The sequence below is a fragment of the Centroberyx gerrardi genome, chromosome 20 (genome assembly GCF_048128805.1).
Source record: "Centroberyx gerrardi isolate f3 chromosome 20, fCenGer3.hap1.cur.20231027, whole genome shotgun sequence".
NCBI lineage: Eukaryota > Metazoa > Chordata > Actinopteri > Beryciformes > Berycidae > Centroberyx > Centroberyx gerrardi.
Window position 1 is genome coordinate 14,605,833 of NC_136016.1, and position 21,250 is coordinate 14,627,082.

At 41.9% G+C, this 21,250-nt stretch overlaps 1 protein-coding gene across 1 annotated transcript; it reads left to right on the forward strand.

Annotated features, from left to right (window-relative positions):
- The first annotated feature begins 1,612 nt into the window (after positions 1-1,612).
- On the forward strand, positions 1,613-20,152 carry tdrd1 (tudor domain containing 1). Its single transcript, XM_078290927.1, has 26 exons — positions 1,613-1,807; positions 4,804-4,864; positions 6,139-6,253; positions 6,394-6,448; positions 6,652-6,738; positions 6,863-7,045; positions 7,179-7,322; positions 7,598-7,766; positions 7,930-8,013; positions 9,228-9,404; positions 9,610-9,717; positions 10,792-10,962; positions 11,505-11,734; positions 12,038-12,054; positions 12,376-12,380; positions 12,456-12,587; positions 13,107-13,214; positions 13,652-13,819; positions 14,057-14,419; positions 14,547-14,660; positions 14,762-14,893; positions 17,071-17,238; positions 18,132-18,548; positions 19,611-19,676; positions 19,857-19,900; positions 20,078-20,152. The coding sequence occupies exons 1-26, from the start codon at positions 1,613-1,615 to the stop codon at positions 20,150-20,152; spliced, it is 3,588 nt and encodes a 1,195-aa protein (XP_078147053.1).
- Positions 20,153-21,250: the final 1,098 nt, after the last annotated feature.

Here is a 21,250-nt window from a genome sequence, read left to right on the forward strand (position 1 = left end):
TGAAAAATAAAGCAGTTTTTTTTATCAATTCCTGAAAAGTTGCCTTCTTGGAAAGTCAAGGTTTTCACCTGACAGCATCAATACATTCCCAAGGATGTAGTGGAGGGTAAACCCAGTTTACTCCTACCTTTTTTTAAATCTTAGTGGCATAAATTCATAGTATAAATCATTGTAAGTAGCATCAAACTCTCCTTACTCTGCCCCCTGTAGATCTGTATCTACACCAACAACTGAGGAGGAGGATGGTTGGCTAGAGGAGGTTTATTCCCGCTACAGACAGCTCATCAGGACTGAGCTCCACTTTGTTGCTCGCAACTTCTTCGTGCCCTGAAACACCGACCAAAGCAGGGGTGGGGCGGATGTTTCAAGCAGCCAAATCCCAAGAATGTTGTATTAAAAGTTAATACAGTTACTGCAAAACAAAACAAAAGCTGCCTTGTCTTCTTTGTATACCATCATGACATACAGCACTCATTTATTGATGAGAAAAATGTATTACTTGCCCTGATCCTTCACATCAGAGCAGAGTGTATCCTGGCCTTACTTGTTGATGTGAGCGGTGAGTTGCTGGACCTCAGTGTGGAGGTGGGACTGTGCCGGGTCGTGGCAGCGCAAACGCTTTTTGGTGGGCCTCTGGCTGCAGGCAGTAAGGGCGTGTCCAGCCCTTTTTGACTGGGGTGGCCGAGGTGAGGCACAGACTCAAGACAGGGTGGCACCGAGCATGGCATTTAGGAAGGATGTATGCAGGTCCCACTGCTGTGAGGGTGTTGTGTTGAAAGGACGTGTTTTAATCACTTTTTGGATTCAACTGTTGGAGATTGTTTACCTGTGTGCTTGTAGCGTTTCTATTGGACCGCAGCGCTCCCAGCTATCTGGAGGTGTGAAAGCTCTACAGTGAATTAAGTGATCAATTTTGAACACAAGGCCCAGGTTGAACAAAAGAATTATCCATAATGTTTTCAAGCATCACTATCTGCTGTATGCATATAAAAAATGTAGGCTACTAATATTACCTCTTGGTTTTTATCTTCATTTGCTGCATTTATGTTTGTCAGACATACTTTTTTTTTGTCATACTAAAAGATCCCTAGTTTGGTTTTCTCTTTGCAACCCTTTGCCACCCCCTAGACACGCCCTTGCTCAATGGCTCTGCTTTGACCTAATTATGCTATTGCGCATGCGCGAATCTTAACCTCGAAGCCAACACGTGGATTTGGGTAAAAAATTTAACGACTGTACAATAAGAATAAGAATACATAAAATGTCCATAATGTAATTTTAACATCGTTTTATTTGTTTTGGTCGTATTTTAGTTGTGACTCGTAGTTTATTTGAATTTGCTCTCTTAATTTTGGCTTAATTAGCCAATGTCAGCTAAGTCATTTTGTAGCTAATGGCTAATAGTAACCTTAACCTTGAGGAAGTGCACATAACACTTGGACTGGCAAGAATAAGATTTGGCGATTAAATACTTGCCACTATAACGTTAGTTGGCACTGCCTTTTCAATAGTGCAATTAAGCTATAGTGGAGCTTTTCCTCGTCATATAACGGTATTGATTTGCTAACTATCTGAAATTTCTGTAATTTTAGTAGTCTCGTTAGCGGCCGCCATGAATCCTTCATTTTCTCCATCCATGGTTCGACCCAACCGGCCTCTGAGGAGACCTTCATCCTTCCCCGGCGGTGTTCCCACCGCCCTGGCTCCCCCAAGACTTCCCACCGTCCTGGCTCCCCCAAGACTTCCCACCGTCCTGGCTCCCCCAACACTTCCCACCTTGCCCGGCCCAACACTTCTGCGGCCTCCGGTAGCCAGCTTGGCACATGGTAACCATGCCTCCATTATCGGACAGCTAGATCCATTATGGGACACGTCCTGCCTGACGTGCTTCTGTTAATTTTGTCAGTTTGTACGAACGCAACTCCAAACAGTCACGATAACGATATAATATGTATTTCGGTCCGTTCAACATAATTCAATCTTGACATGATTTTAAGATACATTAGTAAGTGTTTAGCCCGTGATTTTAACGTTTGACGGGCTTAAATGTCAAGTGAAGGAAATGCCTTGCTAGAGCTAGCAAAATAGTCCGTTAATGGACCTAATCACGTTTGCAAAACAGGTCTTTCTGTGCCATCTTCAGAAAGACAACGCTTTCGACAAAAATGTTCACTATACAGTCCCTGTACACAGAAGTGTCATGATGACCTGTCAAGGCCTTTTTTTGACATTCAGATTTTTTGTCTTTGGTGATTGTTCTAGCTTGTTACTTAAGAGACCAGAGTTCCCAGATGGTGCCATGACAGCAATGAGCTAACTATTAACATTTACACCTGTTGAATAAGTGGAAAATTCAACAAGTGGAAATGTGTTTCACAGTGGAAAATATTGAGTCTCAGGTGGACTTGATCAGTAATCAAGGTGAGAAACCACAAGTCTAGAGGCCCAAACATACTAGATACAGCAATTAACACACATGCTCCTTCTTAGATGCTTCTGTGGTGCACAGCAATGAAGTGTTGACAGCACTGGCGTCTGCATTTCACCACTGCAATGGCTAACATTAATATGTTTGCCTGGAATGATAAAACTTAAAACATTAAATGTTCCATGTGCTGCTGTACAGTTTGCTTGTTTGAGTTTAAAAACTTTGTCCATACCAGGGTTTTGCTCAGCATAAAATGTGTCTTTGGAGGTTCCCCTGTAGTGAGGGCCAGTGCCCATGGTTGGCGTTTGTAATTGCCAATTCAAAAGTGTTTCAACAAAAACTATTCATCATTATCAATGCTTTTGCCTGATTAGGGTTACACCACCTCTCCTCCTCCACAACTGCCGATATTTATGCTGTTGATTTAGCTTAGTCGGTTCATTAACTGATTTCAAACAGATTTTAAATAACAGAACAAGCATTGAACTGCTTTCACCGGCTTGACCAGCATGCAACTTTGGTGGTCATGTAGCTATCGTTGCTGTTTTTAGCCAAGCCAGCAGCACAGTGGGAGGTCCCGCCTACAAGTCCAATGAGGAGTGACCCGTACTTGCGCAGGGCCCTTATTTAATGAATCGATAGGAGCTAACTTTAGCTGCAGAGTTACCTTGAAACTGGCCGTTCCTGAGGTGTACATGCCATGGCAACTTAAGAGGAAGTTGGGGCAAAAAGATCCCCCTAATTATTTGCACCTGGTTATGGAAGCTGTTCAATCCTCATCCATTTCCTCTTTGCTCATACCTTCGACAATAATGGCATTTAAAGAGATTAGATGCCTTAATATTCTCATATTGGCGTTTATTTAAAATATTGTGTAAATACAACATGATCTGCATAACTGCACTTTGTGTTACATTCATATGAAAAGTGCTTTACAAAAACTATTATTGTTGTAGTCTAACTGTACAAGACACTGTACAACTGTACAAGATTTGATAACGTTCCATAATTAACGTTACAGCAAATGTTACAGTATCATCATCTGGATCTGGTGACAATCATTACTTTCTTTGCAACAACAATGGAGCTCTAAACAGTAACGATGTAACATGAAGTAGCTGTGTAAGATATGCTCTTTCAGTGTATTTTAGTTGTGCAAAAGTGTCTACACTGGATCATGTTATCTGTTATGAGGAACTTCTGTTTGTTTACAATAGAGCAACAGTTCATGATGTAAACTGGTGATTACTGATGATGTTGAAAAATGTGTCATTCATCCAAACCACAAGAAATCTGTGTGGCTTTATGTGTGCCTGAAATTTCAGAGGAAGAGAATTAGCATTTGGCAGGGAATTTCAAAGTCAAACTGGCTTCGCTGGGCGTCAGGTAACTGAAGAGGTACCCGTGTAGGGAATGGGGTTTAAGCACGACCCCTTTGGAATGGAATGAAGCCGAGATGTCTGCTGGCATTTCTTCTGCGTAATGAATTGGTGTCGCCTCGTTTACTCATGCTCTCTGCTATCAAAACATACTAAGTAGTGTTTTTTTCCCTTTAAGCTCCTCATTATTTTCACTTTGGCCCTGGCAGCTGCAAAAAAAAATCCTTATGCTGGAAAATCTCTGCATACAGTTGTGCAGTTATTGTGTTACCTTCTTAAGCAATTTTTCTGAAAATAGGGAATGGTTACTGTGGCTCCATAAACCTCCCAAAAACAGCAGTTTTGGTCCTCTGTTGACACTCCCAAAATCAAAGAGAGCAGGTGGGTCAAGGTGGTATGCTGTACCACATGACACTTCTACTGTGCGTTGGGCCATCGAAAACTATTTTTATGTTTAAAAATGTGTGTGTTTCTGCCTTAAGTATGTGACACTTATGCTGAGGCTAGTTTTTTTTAATTAAATGCCAAAGTAAATCTAGCAGAAGTTGGAATGTCTGGTCTCATGCATGAAAATGAGGATGCTTGCTCAAAGAATCAGTGTATGGTAAAGGCCTTGACAGATCAGCTGTGCCTGCCAGTGTGCACTGGTGCATGTTTTTGTTGCCATAAAACTGCGCCAAAAGCATCATTTAACCTATTTGTGGGGAGGCATCACACTATGGAGAGGAGCCGGTGCTGGACTGTGAAGTGAACTCCCTGATAATCTGCTCCACCAGCCACTTGTCAGCTAGTAAGTGACATAATTTGACCTGAAATAAATATATTTTCTTCTTTGCAGGTGATACACATTCGTTGATCGGCAAGGATAAGTCTTTAGTATGTATCAAACTTATGTTTACAATGCTTTAATGTTGGCAAAATCAGTATGTCCTTTTAAAATGAAAGTCTCTCCTCAGTGCCATTTTTTTTTAATTAAGTTTTATTCTGCCTTCTCAGTTGATAGGATCCATGCCTCCAGCAGTGACTGTGAAGTTTTGCAACTACTGTGGTCAGCAAGGTAAATGTCATCAGCCTAAAAATAACAAAGCAAAACCATTTTCAGGAACAATTTGTCAGAATGTGTTCAAAGCTCCTGCAGTCCAGGAAAGATCCATCTTTGTGTGATGTGATTGGTCATCACAGGGATTGGCAATCATGTGCCATGGAGTGCCAAGAGTATGCAGGTTTTTGTTGCAATTCAGAACTGCACCAGGTGACTTCACCTAAGCCCTCCATGGCATTTGTTTCCCTCTCTCTGGTTCATTATTAGGTGCTAGGGATGGAGCACCTCAGTAAGAACTCGGCTCTGTGTGTTTGTTAGTGCTGGTGTCTGTGAGGATGTACGAACAGGATGAGCCCCAATGACATGCTTGATCGTGTTGAGACTGGATGTGCGAGCGTGTGTATATTTACTGTTGCTCTGCCCCACTCCAATAATGCACACCCACCAAGCATCTAAAAAGCGCTAGCACACTAGATGATTAGCAGAGATAGCAGTGGTTAGTGCCATACCAAACTGATTCCACATCAAAGTGAAATGGATCGGTTATTATATTCCAAACTCCAGTATGTAACGTGGAGGACATAATGCTGATTAGCTGTTGGGATCAATCTACTTGAGCGTTTGAATTCTCCTCCAAGTCACATGTTCACATCTCAGAAATGCCAAGATATGTTTTTGTTATTTTGTGTGTATTGGTGTGAAAAGGCCTAATGCATGTCTGAAATCTGAAAAAATTGAATTGGGAATTAATCTTTTGTTCAACATTAAAAAAGTGACAATGTTAAGAAAGAACCAGGTCTTATAATCTGTCACATGTAGCTTCTTTATGTATTGATTTGAATTATGTCCCTCCACCATGGTACATGGTTTGCAGAACATGATGTCGTCAGAGTGACGCCTGTCTGTATGTGTGTGTAGATATATTTCTTATAAACACAATAACTCAAGAACAATACATGATAGAAACTCTGTACTTACACCACAGGTTCCCTCTATAGAGTAGATGATCTGATTAGATTTTGGAGCACCTTGCTGCATAAATTTGCATATTAATGAGGAAAAACCTTTCTTGAAACTGCTGTAACTCCTTAATGCTTTAAGATACAGAGTTCATATTAAAACCACATACACCCATTTGCAGTTAATGCATTCATTTGCTTAATGACCTCATAAGCATAACCTATATTTAATGTATGGCAGGACATTAGACAATTCGAGTGCCTCTTGTTACTTTCAAATTTATATTTGTTTCTGTAAGCAATTTCTAAATTACCAGTGTTGTCTGACAGGGAATTTTCGATGCATGCGCTGCAAGAAAACCTCCTACTGCTCTGTGCTGTGTCAGACAGAAGACTGGAAGGCACACAGACACGTGTGCATGTCCACCACTCTAGATCCTGTAAAGTAAGTCAGTTCAGTCCTGAGGGCCAGGGATTTTCTGTGTTATTTATTATGAATGACTAAGATTAGACAGTACCTAAGAGTTCAATCATTTTGTGTTATCACCAAAAAAAGTGCACTCACACACTTTTCTTAATCTAAAGAGAAACCACAGCTTCGCCAGTGACGGGAGACAGAACAAGCCTGCTAGAGCCAAAGGTAATGCCAGTGGGACTGTGGTTTCCTGAAGAGAATAAAAGCTTCAAGCTCTGTTAAAGTGCGAGGGCAGTACTTGGTACAGTGTTGTCAAGATTTGTACCACCTTGTACGTACATCAGTTTATATGCTTAGGTATGTTTCATATACTCTGAAACAACCATATATGAAAGATTTGTATCTCAAACTTGGTTTTACTATATCAGGTGAACCACAGTGATGCAGCCGGCCTCCAGAGGGTCTATTTGAAGGACTTAGAGATGACTAAAATCACTAAAGGAACAGACATCCAGGTACTCCGAGCCCAGTTTATTTCCACTCTAAAGTCTGTTTAGATTAATGTAATGAAATATCAACCAGCAAAGTCTATTTGCTATAGTTGTGTTCATTTTGTATGTGTGTGTGTTTTTTTTCCAGGCGTCTGTAGTAGAGCTCCACAGCCCTGGCAGGTTTTTCCTCCTTGTCCAGAACCCTGAGCTGCTGGAGACGCTGCAAAGCATCAGCATGGACCTGCAGAAGACCTACAGTGGCTGCACCTCAGTGACGGCATACACACCCAACCTGGAGGAGGTCTGTGCTGTTCAGTTCTCCCGTGATTTGGTGAGCAGAGGCCATCGACAGCAATCTGACAAGATACTAGTACTAGAATGCGCACTGGCTCAGTCAGCCAGGCTGTGTCACTTGTGTTTGCTCCCTTCACTCTCTCTTTCCTACCTTTTTTTTCTGTGTGTAGAACTGGTACCGAGGCCTGGTCCAATCAGTGGCTGCTGACCAGAAGACAGCTAACATCCTTTACATTGACTTTGGCAATGAGGAGAATGTGCCTGTGGACAGGATCAAGCCCCTGGCTGCCAATATCCAGCCCGTCACTCCCTGTGTGAGTGCATGTCTACACCGTTCACGCTGCTTAGATGTTTTTTCTTTTCTACCTCAAGCTTCCATTGGGAACATTGTGGGTGTCAAATAAAAATTTTTGTCCTGTGAATTTTTTTGACACTGACAACCGTTAAGGTCCCACTATCCATAACTCTCAATCTCCTACTGCCTCCAAGCATGATGTCTCTTCAACAGATACCACTGAGTTAAACATTAGCCCTTAAAAGCTGTAGCTTCTGGCATCATGACGCTAGCACTCAGATCGATTTCCTCCAGGCGGTGGAGTGCTGTGTTGCTGGGGTGGTGCCACTGAGTGACAACTGGACGGGCGAGTGCTGTATTGCGGTGAGACAGCTTGTGGTCGGCAAGAGTGTGACGGTTAGTGTGGTGGACATACTGGAGAGCAGTCGCGTCCATGCTGTGGATATCCTGCTCTCCTCCATGGGTAAGTTATACAGGCTCAGGTTACTTCATGTGACAGTAACGTGACAGTAAGATAAGGAATGTGCAAAAGTTGATTATTTCCTGAAAAGCTATTTAAATATTCAACTAACAAATAGTCTGTTACTACCTCCCACCTCCTCCACCCTCCCTCTTTTTTTTTTTAGGCAAGCAGCTGAGCACATTCCTCATTGACCACGGTTATGCAGTCAAGGAAGCAACTAATGTAAAACCGACTGAGCAAGATATAAGTGAGCCAACTTCATCAGCACATGCTCATCACGTTGGCAAATGAGTTTGCGCACCAGGGCTGCATGCTTATGGATAAAAAAAAAGATAATCTTGTTTATTCTGCTTAATGCTGTAATCAGGATTATTGGTCTTAATGAATTTGGGAACAAAATTGGGGAGAATCACTGTGCAGCGTTCCTGTTACAGATGTTTGTGGAGTTTGAAAAGGGCAAGGAGGGGATGCTGCAGCAATCTGGGCTTTCTTGCACTCATACTGGATTTTATGATTATTGGAGATATAAGATGTTGGTCATATTACTTTAAGGTGCAGCAACAACTCTTAAGACAAAGCTTGCATAGCATCTGTGTTTGACATCATCTGGTTTGTGAGGTAAATATTGCTAAATGAGGCATGATGATCTTTTTTTCGGTGGCTAAATTGGTCTTATGTTTGCACTTGGAGGACAGATTTGCCTCTGATCAGTGGGTTTATCCATTTTGGATGTGCAGTGCTTGAAGTTCAAGTGCTGCGCTTCTGATCTGTCCTACTAGTTACACGGGCAGCTCTGTTTCTGTTGTCCACATGCATGCTCAAGTCACGTAGAAAGGCAGATGTAAATGGAGACAAATAACGCTGTATGTGATTGACTGCAGTGCACATGGTGAGTAGGGAAGGAGCATTAATGGGAGCACTTGATTTGATATTACCGTTCTAAATTAAATATGCACATATCCTTGACTTGTACGATTGATTGTGGATAATAAAATTGCATCATGTGATTATACATGATTAATTATGCAGCCCCACTTCACACCCCAACATGAAGAGGTGATGAGGAATTTGGATTACTATTCTTTAGGCACATAATTTTTCGCTCTGATGTCAATAGTGAGGGAATAGATTTAACAATGTCAAATATATGCCGGTAATGTTAAATATTTTGACATCGTTGATACTCAACTAAGTTCATTATAACTCATTTTATAGACATCTTGTCTAGAATTCTAAAATACAGAGTTCTTGCATTAGAGTTTCTTCAGTAAAGTAAATGTGAAAATTTAAATAACATTTAAGCCATAGTGCAAATGTTTTTTGTCTTTTTATCTATCCATTTATTTTTTTCTGATCAGGACAAACACCTTCACTGTTCATATTTCATGTTGAAGTCATTCTTGTGAAGTTAACAACGTGAGCATGTTGTTTCTGTGTCTATCTGTGATTTTTTTTTTCCAGACGCCTTGGTGAGCGCCTCCTTGGAAAACTTCAAGCGTCTCTCCATTGGGAAGGATAACAACACATGGGCCCAGCCACCGGAGCCGCTGACCCAGGCACTGGGTGACTCCTTCTCTGTTGTGGTCACCCACCTCCAGTCACCCCATGACATCATCTGCCAGAAGGTGGAGAATGCCAGTGAGTAGCATCTGGTCTGGTAAACATACAGCTAAACCTCTCGACCTGGGTGCATCATGCATCTTCAAATTGGATGATATTGAGAATAACAGAGTGTTTTTGCACAAAGCCTGACTGAGGTGATATATTTGTTATATAACAAATATATAATCTGTGATCCTGACTGGACATGGGGACTAAATTTTCGAGAGCTTCTGGTTTGCAGGTGTGATCCAGGAGCTGCAGCTGAAGCTGAGGGAGCACTGCTGTCAGGTCCAAGCCACCCAGAACTTCAGACCAGCACCTGGCACTGCTTGCTGCGCCCAGTTCTCGGGTACAACACACATGTACACATTTAGATATAGATGGATATGTGTCTTTCTCCCGCTGCAACAGACATGTAAGAGCAGCCACAGTTACTCACTACTTGTATAGAGAATATGGTATGTTATACAGTAATGTCAAACTGGCTAATGTTATGTATATATTTGTGGGGGACATTAAATGGAATTTAAAATGGCCTATAATGCAAATATCTTGGTTATATTAGAGAGCATAAAAGCTTTATGGAGGGCATCGATGCTGTATTTGACTTACAAATAAACACAGATGTATGTTTGTGGTTTTCAAATGCAAATAATAACTTTTAGCAAATAACCTCTGAACTTAACCTTGTGTATTGAAGATTTGCAGCTGTCTAATTAATCTTTTACACTGCATGTATTCATGCTTTTGAAATGATGTTTCTTGTGCTGTCTCCCAAAAATACACAATGTTCTTATATTGTAGCTAAGTAAGTAAATACTGGCCACACAGAGTTGAAACTGTAAACATTCTTCTCATTTAATAAGATTAAGTTGATCAAAGATTTATTTTTGCCAAAAGATCTGTGTATTTCTTTTTGAGCTGTATTGATGTGGGGCCACATTCACAAAGGCCTTGAGGCTAAAAGTTGCTCCAACTAGCCAATTCAAAAGTATTATAAATTCTACAAAGATACAGTGTGCATTGCTTTAAAGTATTTCTAGAAGAAACTCTCAAAATATTCAAACAGAAGTTCTTGGTATTTAGAATTATTTAGGAGTGGTGGAGAGGATAGACATAAAAAATATTTTTTTTCGTCTTTGTTAGTCCAAAATATGTGTGATGTAATATAACTACCCACACAAAGATTGTTTGCAATAGTTAAATTAATGTTTGCCTAGTTTTATTTTGACTGAAATACTAGAAATATCATCAACCAATTCTAGTGGATGAATTCCCTAGCAACAAAGACTAGCCAACTATTGCTTTGAGCAGCTTTGTAAGTACTGTAGCATATTAGAGGAAATTATATTTAAAAGTACCTTTTAGAGGCTTACAGCAGACCTGCTTTATCAATCTAGACTGACCTGTGTATTTCTTCCAGAGGACAACCAGTGGTACAGGGCTAAAGTGCTGGCCTATTCATCCGAGGAACGCGTTTGTATCGGCTACATTGATTTTGGCAACTCTGAGGAGGTGGAGCTCAGTCGCCTGCGGCCCATCAGCGGCCTGCTGCTAGCCCTGCCCATGCAGACTGTCCCGTGTGCTCTAGCAGGTAATATCCCCACTGTCCAAGTCCTTTGAATGGTTAGAGGTTGTATTGGACAGTAGTATAGTTGTCTCCTGAAAGTCACCTTTAGGTTTCCTTGCATTACTGTATCTGCTTTAAACTCCTCCTGGCTAAGTTTCTTAAAAATGACTTAATACTCTCAGAGGGTGGAAAATGTCTTGACCTTTACATTTGAGTCTCCCTTTATGAGACCATTGGGGCTACAGATTGTAACGGCAATTGTTACTACTTTTTTTTTTTTTGATGAGCAATGTGTTTGAGAAAAATGAAAATGCTACAATTAGTGACTTTGCAAACTGGGAATCTGGAGGTGTACCTTGTCTGAAGGCGCTAAAACACCTCACGCCATCTTAATGCTGTTTAGTCTTCCAGAGTGTCTTTAATAAAGGGCCATGATTTGTGAATTGGGATGTAGCACTGAAATACAAACTTGCTGTGTTCGTTGTCTCAAACACACTCATACACTCTCTGTCTCACACACGCTCACAGTCATTTCCCCCCTGTCCCCTCCTTGGGGCCCTTTTCAGGTGTACAGCCAGTTGGGGAAGCCTGGTCGGAGGAGTGCCTGCTGGCCCTGCAGCGGAGGGTTTCCAACCGCATTTTGCGCGTGGAGATCCTGGGAGGGCGTGAGGACAAGGCTTTGGTGGCCATGATCGATGAGGCCAGTGACCCTCAGGCAAATGTGGCCGAGCAGCTGCTCTCTGCCGGTTACGCCACGCCCAGCGCTGACAGCAACCAGCAGGCTGAGCAGGCACCTGCTGCTGCTGCTGCTGCTGCCGGAGAACCACAGGGTAAACAGGCCTCTCAGTTCTTCAACTTGACAGATTGAGTTTCTTCTTAGGAAGCATCAGAAGTAAATCTCTTTGTAATTTAAGGATTTTGTGGAAATGAGTTGTGAACAGGAGAGTACAATGTTCAGAAAAAAAAAAAAATACTGTGATACTTCATTGATCCCCATAGGGAAATCTTTTCATTTGCCCCGCTCCAAGGAGGTCAGAGTGCAGGGTCTGTTACAGAACAGCGTTCCTGTAGCTAGTATGGATTCCGTTTCTTACTCAAGGGCACCTCACCAAGGCTGTGCTTTTGACTTTCTAACCTTAGGCCACCCTGTAGGCATAACAATTTTCTTTCCCCTCCCCCATGCCTTACACCCTCCAAATACATACATGCTTATCAAAGTCCTTAATTTCTATGAAAAACTGGCTTTTTAGCTGAAACGTTCACTGAAATGTCCATCATTTCTGGCGTTCACATATATTGTAAATCACGTTTATACAGCTGTCTTAGCCACTGCTTTTAACTGAGATTTTTTTGCTCATAGATTCATAATTAAGTCATCATTCCAATAACTAATAATTAGTTTCAGCCCCTGAAACTGCTAAATAATGAAACACATAGTCCAAGTTGTCCATTTCTTTGTGAGCAGATGATTAGACCTGTATGAAATGCATTTTTGTGTGTTGAAATGTCCTCTGCAGTGTCTGGACAAGTAAGTGAGGCCCTGGTGTGGTCTTGTACTGAGCTTCCCTGTGACGGCCAGACAGTGGCGCTGCTGGCCAGCGTCGTGAAGAATCCTGCAGAGTTGTACTGCCGCATCCAAAATCCTAAAGGTACAGTTGTGCCCTCAGCCTAGAGATACCAGGTTTTGTTGGCAGTAGTATGAATAGTATGAATTTTAAGTTGAATATTAGCTAGTCTTGAGTACCAGTATGAGTACTTGGTACTCCCAATATTACAATGTTGGATCAGGTTCTTTATTCTATTTTTTGTTTCCACTGACTGACTAGCTTTGTAAGTGTTAATCTTATCAAATGCAGTCCTAGAGGTTTTGTTATGTAATGTATAGATGTATAGATACTTTTAACATGATCAAATGACACTTTGACTTTTCATTTATTTTAATTATTTTCCCCACTGCTACCACCTCCACTCTGCTCTCCTTGACTGACTCAAATAACTTGGAAACCTGGAAACATTAGTGTATAAGCTGTTTTGCTGTAGCAAGGATCTTATCAGTTGATCTAGATGTCTACATAACACCTAATAATAACAGTTTTAATAGTGCTGCCTTGATGCTAATTCTCATGCATAACTGTGTGTGTGCGCACATGCTTGTGTCTGTCTATCAGAGGATCAGATGTTGGTGGAGCTGGGGGCTGAACTGGAGCAGCACTGCAAGGCAGATGCCCCACCATTCAACCCCAAAGTGGGAGAACCCTGCTGTACCATGTTCCCTGGTGAGACTACCTACTGACCCACTGCTTGAGACGACCAAATCAGAGCACACCGAACAATGACAGGCCGTCAAACATGAGTCCTTTTCATTATAGTTTGGTATATGAATCTGGTTTTGAACATGTAACACATTTCATAAATTTTTTGTACTTTTTTAGTACCACGGCGCACTTTGGCAAGATGGCAAATTCCAAGACACACCGAGTTATTTATTGGTCATAATTGGAAATGCTATACAAAGTTCTCCTAAATATATGAGCTGAAATCTCATAAACCAAGCATCTGTTATTGCAATATTAGTTGAACACATTTTCAGTTGACACATGAAATTATCTTCATCATTTTATAATGTCCTTGATGGACCACTTGACCAGATATGACCATTTTCTCTTTGTCTTTGTGGATCTTGTTGCCCACCTTGTGCTCCTCCGCTCCGCAGGTGATGGGTCATGGTATCGGGCTATGGTGAAGGGGCTGTTTGAGGACCAGGCGGCAGTCTACTTTGTGGACTACGGCTACAGCATCCAGGTGGAAAAGAGCCACCTTAGAGCCATCACACCCCGACTCCTGACACTTCCCTTCCAGGCCATCCGCTGCTGGCTCACAGGTAGCGTGTGAGAAGATTCAAATGTGAAACATCTTCTCCTTAGTCTCTGAGGAGACTAAGAGAAAGAGAAACATGATGAGACAGAAAGATGGGGATCTTAGGAACCTAGACTAGGTTGTTGACACCCAAAAACGTATCACTCATCTTCAACATCTGCTGGATCCACCAACTGAAAATGTTAACCTGGAAACCCAAACAGTGCAGTGTGTGTGTGTGTGTGTGTGTGTTTGAATTCAGGTGTGGAGCCCCTGGGTTCAGAGTGGAGCAGTGAAGCCCTGCTGTGGTTCCAGAGTCTGGTGGATGGCCAGCAGCTCTCTGCACGCGTCCTCTCCGTCACTGAGGAGGGCTACGGTGTGGAGCTGGAGAACAACGGGCAGAGTGTGGCAGCTGCCCTCATCACTGAGCACCTGGCCAAATTTCCCGGAGAGACCGAGCAGCCCCGTGCTGCCGCTCCCAAAGAGAGCCATGACAGCATTGTCTCTCCCGCTAAAAACCCAGAGAGAATGATGGAAAAGGAGCAGGTCCCAGCCTCTAATCAGACAGGAGCCAGCGCCAAGGACGTACCAGTTGAGGAGCCGACTGTGGCAACACCATCAGCAGGTAAGCTAGAGAGTAGAAGTCTTCAAAATGAGACTCATGGGTTGGTGAGTGAGGAGTGATAATTTTCCTGTGCCCAGTTGTACCAGAAGCCTGATTTAACTGGTTTGTTGTAATTCTATTTCAGCAGCTTCTTTCCCAGTGGACTGGAAGACAGTGGAGCTGCCTCGCAACGAGACCTTCCAGCCTTGCATTGCAGCTGTCACTAGTCCTTCCCTCTTCTACGTCCTGAGTCCCAGCCAGGGTCAGAACACTCACTTAAATCTCTGTCTCTCTCAAAAAGACAGAAAACAGTGATAACTTTCCCATGTTTTCCTCTTATGATTGCCCTGTGTTGTTGTGTAGTGGACATACAGAAGCTTCAGCATGTGATGATGGAGCTGACTGTCTACTGCAACGCCAACCAGGCCTCCTACTCCTCCTCCCCTGTCCAGAGCAGACCAGCGCCTGGAGCTGCCTGCTGCGCCCAGTTCTATTGTGAGGAACACACACTCACCCCTCATTAAATATCTCATCAGTGGACAAGTACAAAGTCACACTGTCATATTTCATATTTCACATAGTCTTTCTGCCACATTGCCAGAAAGACATACCTGTGCAAACTGTAACACACACTGCTCTGATGGTCAACCCAGTTAGAGTTATAGTATGCAACTTTTAACCTTGAGGCAGCGAAGTGTGTTGTTGGTCCCACCTTCCTCCTTCAGCTACATATGCTGAATGTACAAGATATTAGGTACACTAATGTTGTGAATCCAGGTAAAAGCCATTATCCCTTATTAAATCTAAATCTATTAAATCTATACCAATCACAAAGCAGGTGAGTTAAAGAAGGATTATTAAGCTTTGGGACAATTGAGATGTGGATTGTGCAAAAGGGGCTGCAACTGAATATCAGGAAAATGTCCCAAATATTTTGTACATTCCCTGTATTTGCCTTGATGCATACTAATCGCATATATCATATATCGCAAATAGCTTTCTGTAAAGATTAGATCATTTGAAAACTTAACATTTAATGTTGGTCCCAAATGTCTTTTATCTTTTGGGTGGTCAGCAGTATTAATGTGATTCCTAACAACTGATGTTGCCTAAAAAAAAGCTTGGTAACTACCTCTACAAGTATATAACAGACTGAGGTGAAACCACGGGACTCCAGAGTTGTCACAAATATACATTGTGAGGTGGATTAGTTTTCACGCCATGGTAATTGGCATGCAGAGTTTAATAAACATTGTCAGCGGGGGAAAATCCCATCTTCAAACAGCCAATTTCATTCCCTAGCATCCCATCGCTCAATATGATTACAGGTAAGAGTTCCTATGAGGATAGACCAGCTGATCCACAAATAGAGTACCCCCCCCCCCCTCTCTTTTTCTCTCTCTCTCTCTCTCTCCCTGTCTCTCTCTCTCTCTGTGTCTCTGTCTCTCCGTCTCTCTCTCTCTGTCTCTCTTATCCCCACCCTCCCACCCATTTTTATGTTTGGTCTCTTCTTTGGACCCCACCTGCAGTTGTTGCCCCCGCAGACCCAAGCCAGTAATTTGATGTCTGCTAGTAGATATAATTACACAGTGTGCATGCAGCCGAGCATAGGACCGGCTCTTCCTTAAACACAGTATACAGGCTCGAGACCCTGGCTTGCATTCCGCAGCCCAGCTAACAACAGGGTCGGTTTTAATGGAGTTTTCCGTGCTGTCCAAGAAAGGAAGGTCCTTTCAGAACAGAGGCTAGTAAAGGCCCACTGATTTTAAATGGCAGCTGTGTAGGTGGAGTCATACCTTGAAGGGTGGGTTCAAGACTTTTTAGAAGCCTATCCTAACGAACACTAATGACATTGACAGTATCCAAAGCGTTTTCACTTCTGTGTTTTCTTCTCAAAAAATGGCAGTAGCCCATGTTTACAATTGTTAGTCGTGTTAGTGCATGTTATTGGCACACATTTCCTCCAAAATTGCATGCAATTATTTCAAAGGGTTCTGAGACTTATTCTTACTATAGCTTCAGAAACAAAAGGGTCTGATTTGCATGCGAATTTGAGAGAAGCGGGTTTTGTTCCCAGCGGCAATAGTCCAGGGGCATGAAAAGTTTTGGATGTGAAAGGAGTCTTGGGTAATTATCAGAAGGAGATGGGCTTCTAAAGGTTGTGAACTTGTCTTTTAAATGAGCTTTCACATGAAACGGGGGGTACTAGTCACCAAGTGCTCTGCCTGGGAAAGAATACTCACTCTGGAGACTCAGGAGAAAGCACTTTACACAGTGGTAGGCAGAGTTGAGTAGAGAAATTTTTATTATCCCCGAGTAGCAACTTGTCTTGCAGCCAGCCGATAAAAAGCATACATAATAATCTGCAAATGTATAAAAACACAGAGCACATCAAAGTGCATCATCAACACTACAGAGTGTACGTCAACAATATTAGCAAACATAATTGTAGCAGCAGTCAGACACTTGCTTTGTCTTGAAATTGTATGACATACAAGGCCTACATGAAGGTAGACCAAGATTCATGTAAAATGTATTTCTAAGCAACCGTAACACTTTCTGTTCAAAGGGCTGCCAAAATACAAAAACTGAAACTAGTGATGTTACTTGTTAATTGGGTACATAACCATGCCAATAACTTGGACACCCTGATTTGAATGTTGTTTCCCCAGCTGATAGTAACTGGTACCGTGCAGTGGTCCTGGAGGCCGGTGAGAATGAGGTCAGTGTCATCTACGCTGACTATGGAAACACTGAGAAGGTGCTGTACTCCAGAGTCATGCCCATCCCCCTGCACCTGCTGCAGCTTCCTTTCCAGATCACCCGCTGTGCCCTCGTCGGTAAGGCACGAGGGCTGTTGCTCATTTTTCATATTTAAAATACATTTTAATCTCAAAAGCAAAGGCTAAAAAATCAGGTTCAGTATTTTTGTCTTTCTTTCCCCTCCACTTGCACAGATGGTGGGATTTCCTGTGCAAGATGCTCAAAAAAATCCCAATATGTCACCAAATTTGAACATGCACAGGATTAATGTGAAAGAGAGTACATTTTCACCGGAACATTGTAATTTCTTTTGGTATTTAAATCACAGTACCACATCTGTAAAGCAGCTTTTGCCCTACAGTTAGGAATCACATTTTAGATGTGGGATCTGTTAGATTTTGGATGTGGGATCTGCATCATATGGCAGTAGGCACTGCTCTTTATTCATCCCATCTGTAATGGTCAATCAAGCCTTAGTTTATACTTTATTTTCAAATAAAGTAAAGGAATTTTTCCTGCTAGGTATTTTATTTAAACTTTGTTTTAGAAAAAAAAAACCTGACAGCTATCTAACGCAATCCTTGCCTTAACATGTCAATTTCCAAATGGAGATGTTGGACCATAGAAAGGGCCGAAATCCAAAGCGGCAATGGCACATTGTTGTAATCATGTTCAAAATAGATTTAGTCAACATGCATACCTGAATTCATACACTCTGCCTCTAACATCTGCTGCCCTGCTAACCAGTGTCTAAAAATGGAATTCAGACTTTTCCTGACTGTAGTTATCAATAATTGCAAACAGACAAAATTACTACTTGAAAGTTCTCTTCTGTAATCCAAACTGGACTACAAATTGTCCTTGTAGTAGCTCTGGGTTGTCTTTGTTAAGAGACCGAGCACACTTCACACTTTTACTTCCCCAACCCCACCCCCCCCCCACCCCACCCCCACCCCCCCACCCCCCCCAGGTAACGAGCATTTCCCTGCAGTGTGGCCAATGGAGGTGCTGCAGCTGTTTCAAATGCTGCTGTCGGATGGCGTCCTGGCCACCGTCCAGACCTTTGACGGCTCCACTAACCTGCTCTCAGTCACCCTGCGCACCGAGAGAGGTGGGGGACACCTCGACGCCATGATCTTGGATAGGCTGCAGGCCCAGGCCAAGAGTCTTCCTAGCCCGGCCCCGACCCTCAAGGCTGACCACACTGGCAACAGCACATCTAGTGCTACTGCTACGGCTGCAGCTGTCCTCTCTGAGCCTAAGTCCATCACTGAAACCCATAAGGGGCTGGAAGGTACAACAGCAACCACCACTGGCCCGGCCATGGCCCAGGGCCTGACACGAACTCCCCAGCAGAAGGACAAAGCTTCTGCAGACTCAGTCAATGGTTGGTCAAGTCAGAACTTGCACATCTGTGGATCATAATTTCACTGCTTGATGGTTCAATTCAAATTTCCGGTCTTGATTATTATAACTATGAATATAATTTGTTTCCATTAAGAGTGGGCATATTTTCAGATATTGTCACAATTTACAATATGCATCATATTGTTTTTGATATTGCAATTTATTGGAAAATAAAGCTCAAATAGTAACAGTCAGTACACTCTTTGCAGCCTTTAGTATATAACCAAAGTATCGATATATTATTTTTATATAGAGCGCTCCTCTCAAATGACTTTGCTAGCAGTGTCTGATGCTGCCTTTAAGTGCTTCATGTGAGTTCATACTTTCAACTTTGGAAGTTATAAATACCACTTGAAGCACACTCAGGTGCTTTTGGTCGGAAGTAATAACTTTTCCAGTCATATTTACCATGTTGTTCGTTTGCGCTCAACTCTTAATTATGATACTTCCTACAGCACTTCAAAGCAGCATAGACGGTCCCTTTGGCTTTTTTGAATGTCACAATTTGAAGCTTTCAGTTTATTAGGACAGTTACGTAGTGACTTTGATGAAAAGGTCGGTGAAGCTAGTGAATGTGAACAGATATGGTGAGAGTTAGGCCTGGAAACTGTGTGTGGATTGAGGACTACTATAATATATCACAATGTCCATGATCTGCCTGTGAAGGCAACAAAATCTTAACTGGTGACCATGTGAGATTGTCATATCGCCCACCACTACTGGCCATAAATGTTGTTTTGGAATTACAGCTCATTTATTTTTAAATTGTAAAGAAGCCAGTGTAGGCTGCTTTTTTTAGGATGAGGAAATTATACTGAAATTAAGCCCTGATTAAATATTATTTGTATCTGTACTTTAAGCCTGGACATCAGACCAAAAAGTTAAATTAAAGAAACTTACCTGTTGGTCTAGCAAGCTACATTGGATAAATTACCAAAATTGTGGAGACAAATTTATGAAGCTGAGAAAGATCCAGGCTGACTTGTGAGTCAAGTGGTGAGGTCAAGCAAAGGTGCTGAGACAATATTCTGCTTATTTTCAGAGGATGCTGTACAGAGGATTATTGACCAAATGGAGCCACCACACGGAATTAATCCAAAGACTAATGGTATGTATTCTTCTCTAAAAGGAGACGATGGCCCCTGCTTAACCTAGCATGTGCATTTTGATATTGAATGATCTCTAATAGGATTTTACAGGCCAAAAATGTTATTGCTGCATTAGGGTGTGAATGACACCCTTTTTATCTGATGCCTGGCATTGACCTGACTGTCTATTTGAACCCCAGGTCCTGAGGCTTCTGGCTGCTGCTGTCTGGGCCTGAAGACTAAGGTCAGAGCTGTTTTCATTGTTCTTTGAAAAGATCTTTGAAATTCCTTTAATATTCCAGATCAAACATTTTAAGAAGTAGGTTTGATATTATTTATAATGAGAAACATCTGGCAAAAAACCTGAAACCCAGAGGCGATAATGGATAACATTTATTATCATTTTTCTTTTCTTTCACAGATTGATCACCTGGAACAGTTGATGCAGCTGCAGCTTTCTCTCATCAAGCAAATAGCTGGACAGGCAAAATGTTAAGCGTTACAAATTACACAGCCTTACAGTATTGTTAGCCATCCTGTTGAAACTCATCAAGGCATTCGTTTTTTCACATCATTTTGTCCTCAGCCAAGTTCACTGTGAATGTGCCCTCGAAGTGTTGCCACCCAGCTGCTAATAATTTTGTCTCCTTATTTCTGATCTTGCACTCCTGTTTAGGGCTTTTAAGTTTTTGACCTATGGTTAAAATTCCAAACATGTTTTATGTTTTGGTTATATGAAGGTTTTCAGAAAATGTCTTAAAGCACTTTCCTAATTACGTTGTTCTGTGATGATAGTCCATCAAACTATCAAGTACAATAGGAGATGTTCAAACCTGAACAGCCTCTTCTCTTCTGTATATTTGTCTCCCAGAGAAAAGAGCTGTGTAACACTTCCGTAATGCATGCTGTGGTGTCATCTGTTTCTTTGTTCATTCTTCTTAACCATATGTTCAGGTGGGATGGCCTGCCTGATTGATTTGTGTTTGACATGTTTGAGTTTTAGATAAAAACTCTGAAAAAAAAAAAAAAATGGATGCAGTCAAGTGATCTGATTTCTGCAACATTCATTTTCCACTGCTAAATAGCAATCAACCTAATATAATTATCCAATGTGAAGTTTTATAACATAATAATCCATGCCCACAATTGAATGTGCATATACTTTTAATTGCATACACTTTTAGTGCGATTTAGTTTATTCAGCCACTTTTTTCAACAATTTGTCATATTTAAATCATTTTAGCTGACTATTTATTTACGTAGTCAGTTATAGTCAAATGAGGTTAATTAGTTGAGATTCATAGATGCATGATCAAGTTTTACTAAAGACAAACTGACAACGTAGCTCTCCCAACAGATCTCCGGTTGGCTCCATATCGACTCCATATCGACTTATTACATGCCTACAGTATGTTTTATATTTAGTGATAACAACCTATCCTAGAGCTAAATCAAAAGCACGTGAGGGCGCGCGAGTCTGTACCTTCCATACCTCGGCCGCGTCTGGTCTCCATATTTACCTGAGCCAGATGAAGTGGGAGCGGATTAGATCCCACCGGTAGCTCGGCGGTGGGCATGGCTAGTAGGTGGGGTC

What these genes read in the sequence shown, in the direction of transcription:
- tdrd1 (XM_078290927.1), top strand. Translation starts at nt 1,613, where the DNA reads ATGAATCCTTCATTTTCTCCATCCATGGTTCGACCCAACCGGCCTCTG. An exon ending in CAACTACTGTGGTCAGCAAG is followed by an intron (nt 4,865 to 6,138) that starts GTAAATGTCATC and finishes GTTGTCTGACAG; the next exon opens with GGAATTTTCGATGCATGCGC. An exon ending in CCAGAAGGTGGAGAATGCCA is followed by an intron (nt 9,405 to 9,609) that starts GTGAGTAGCATC and finishes TCTGGTTTGCAG; the next exon opens with GTGTGATCCAGGAGCTGCAG.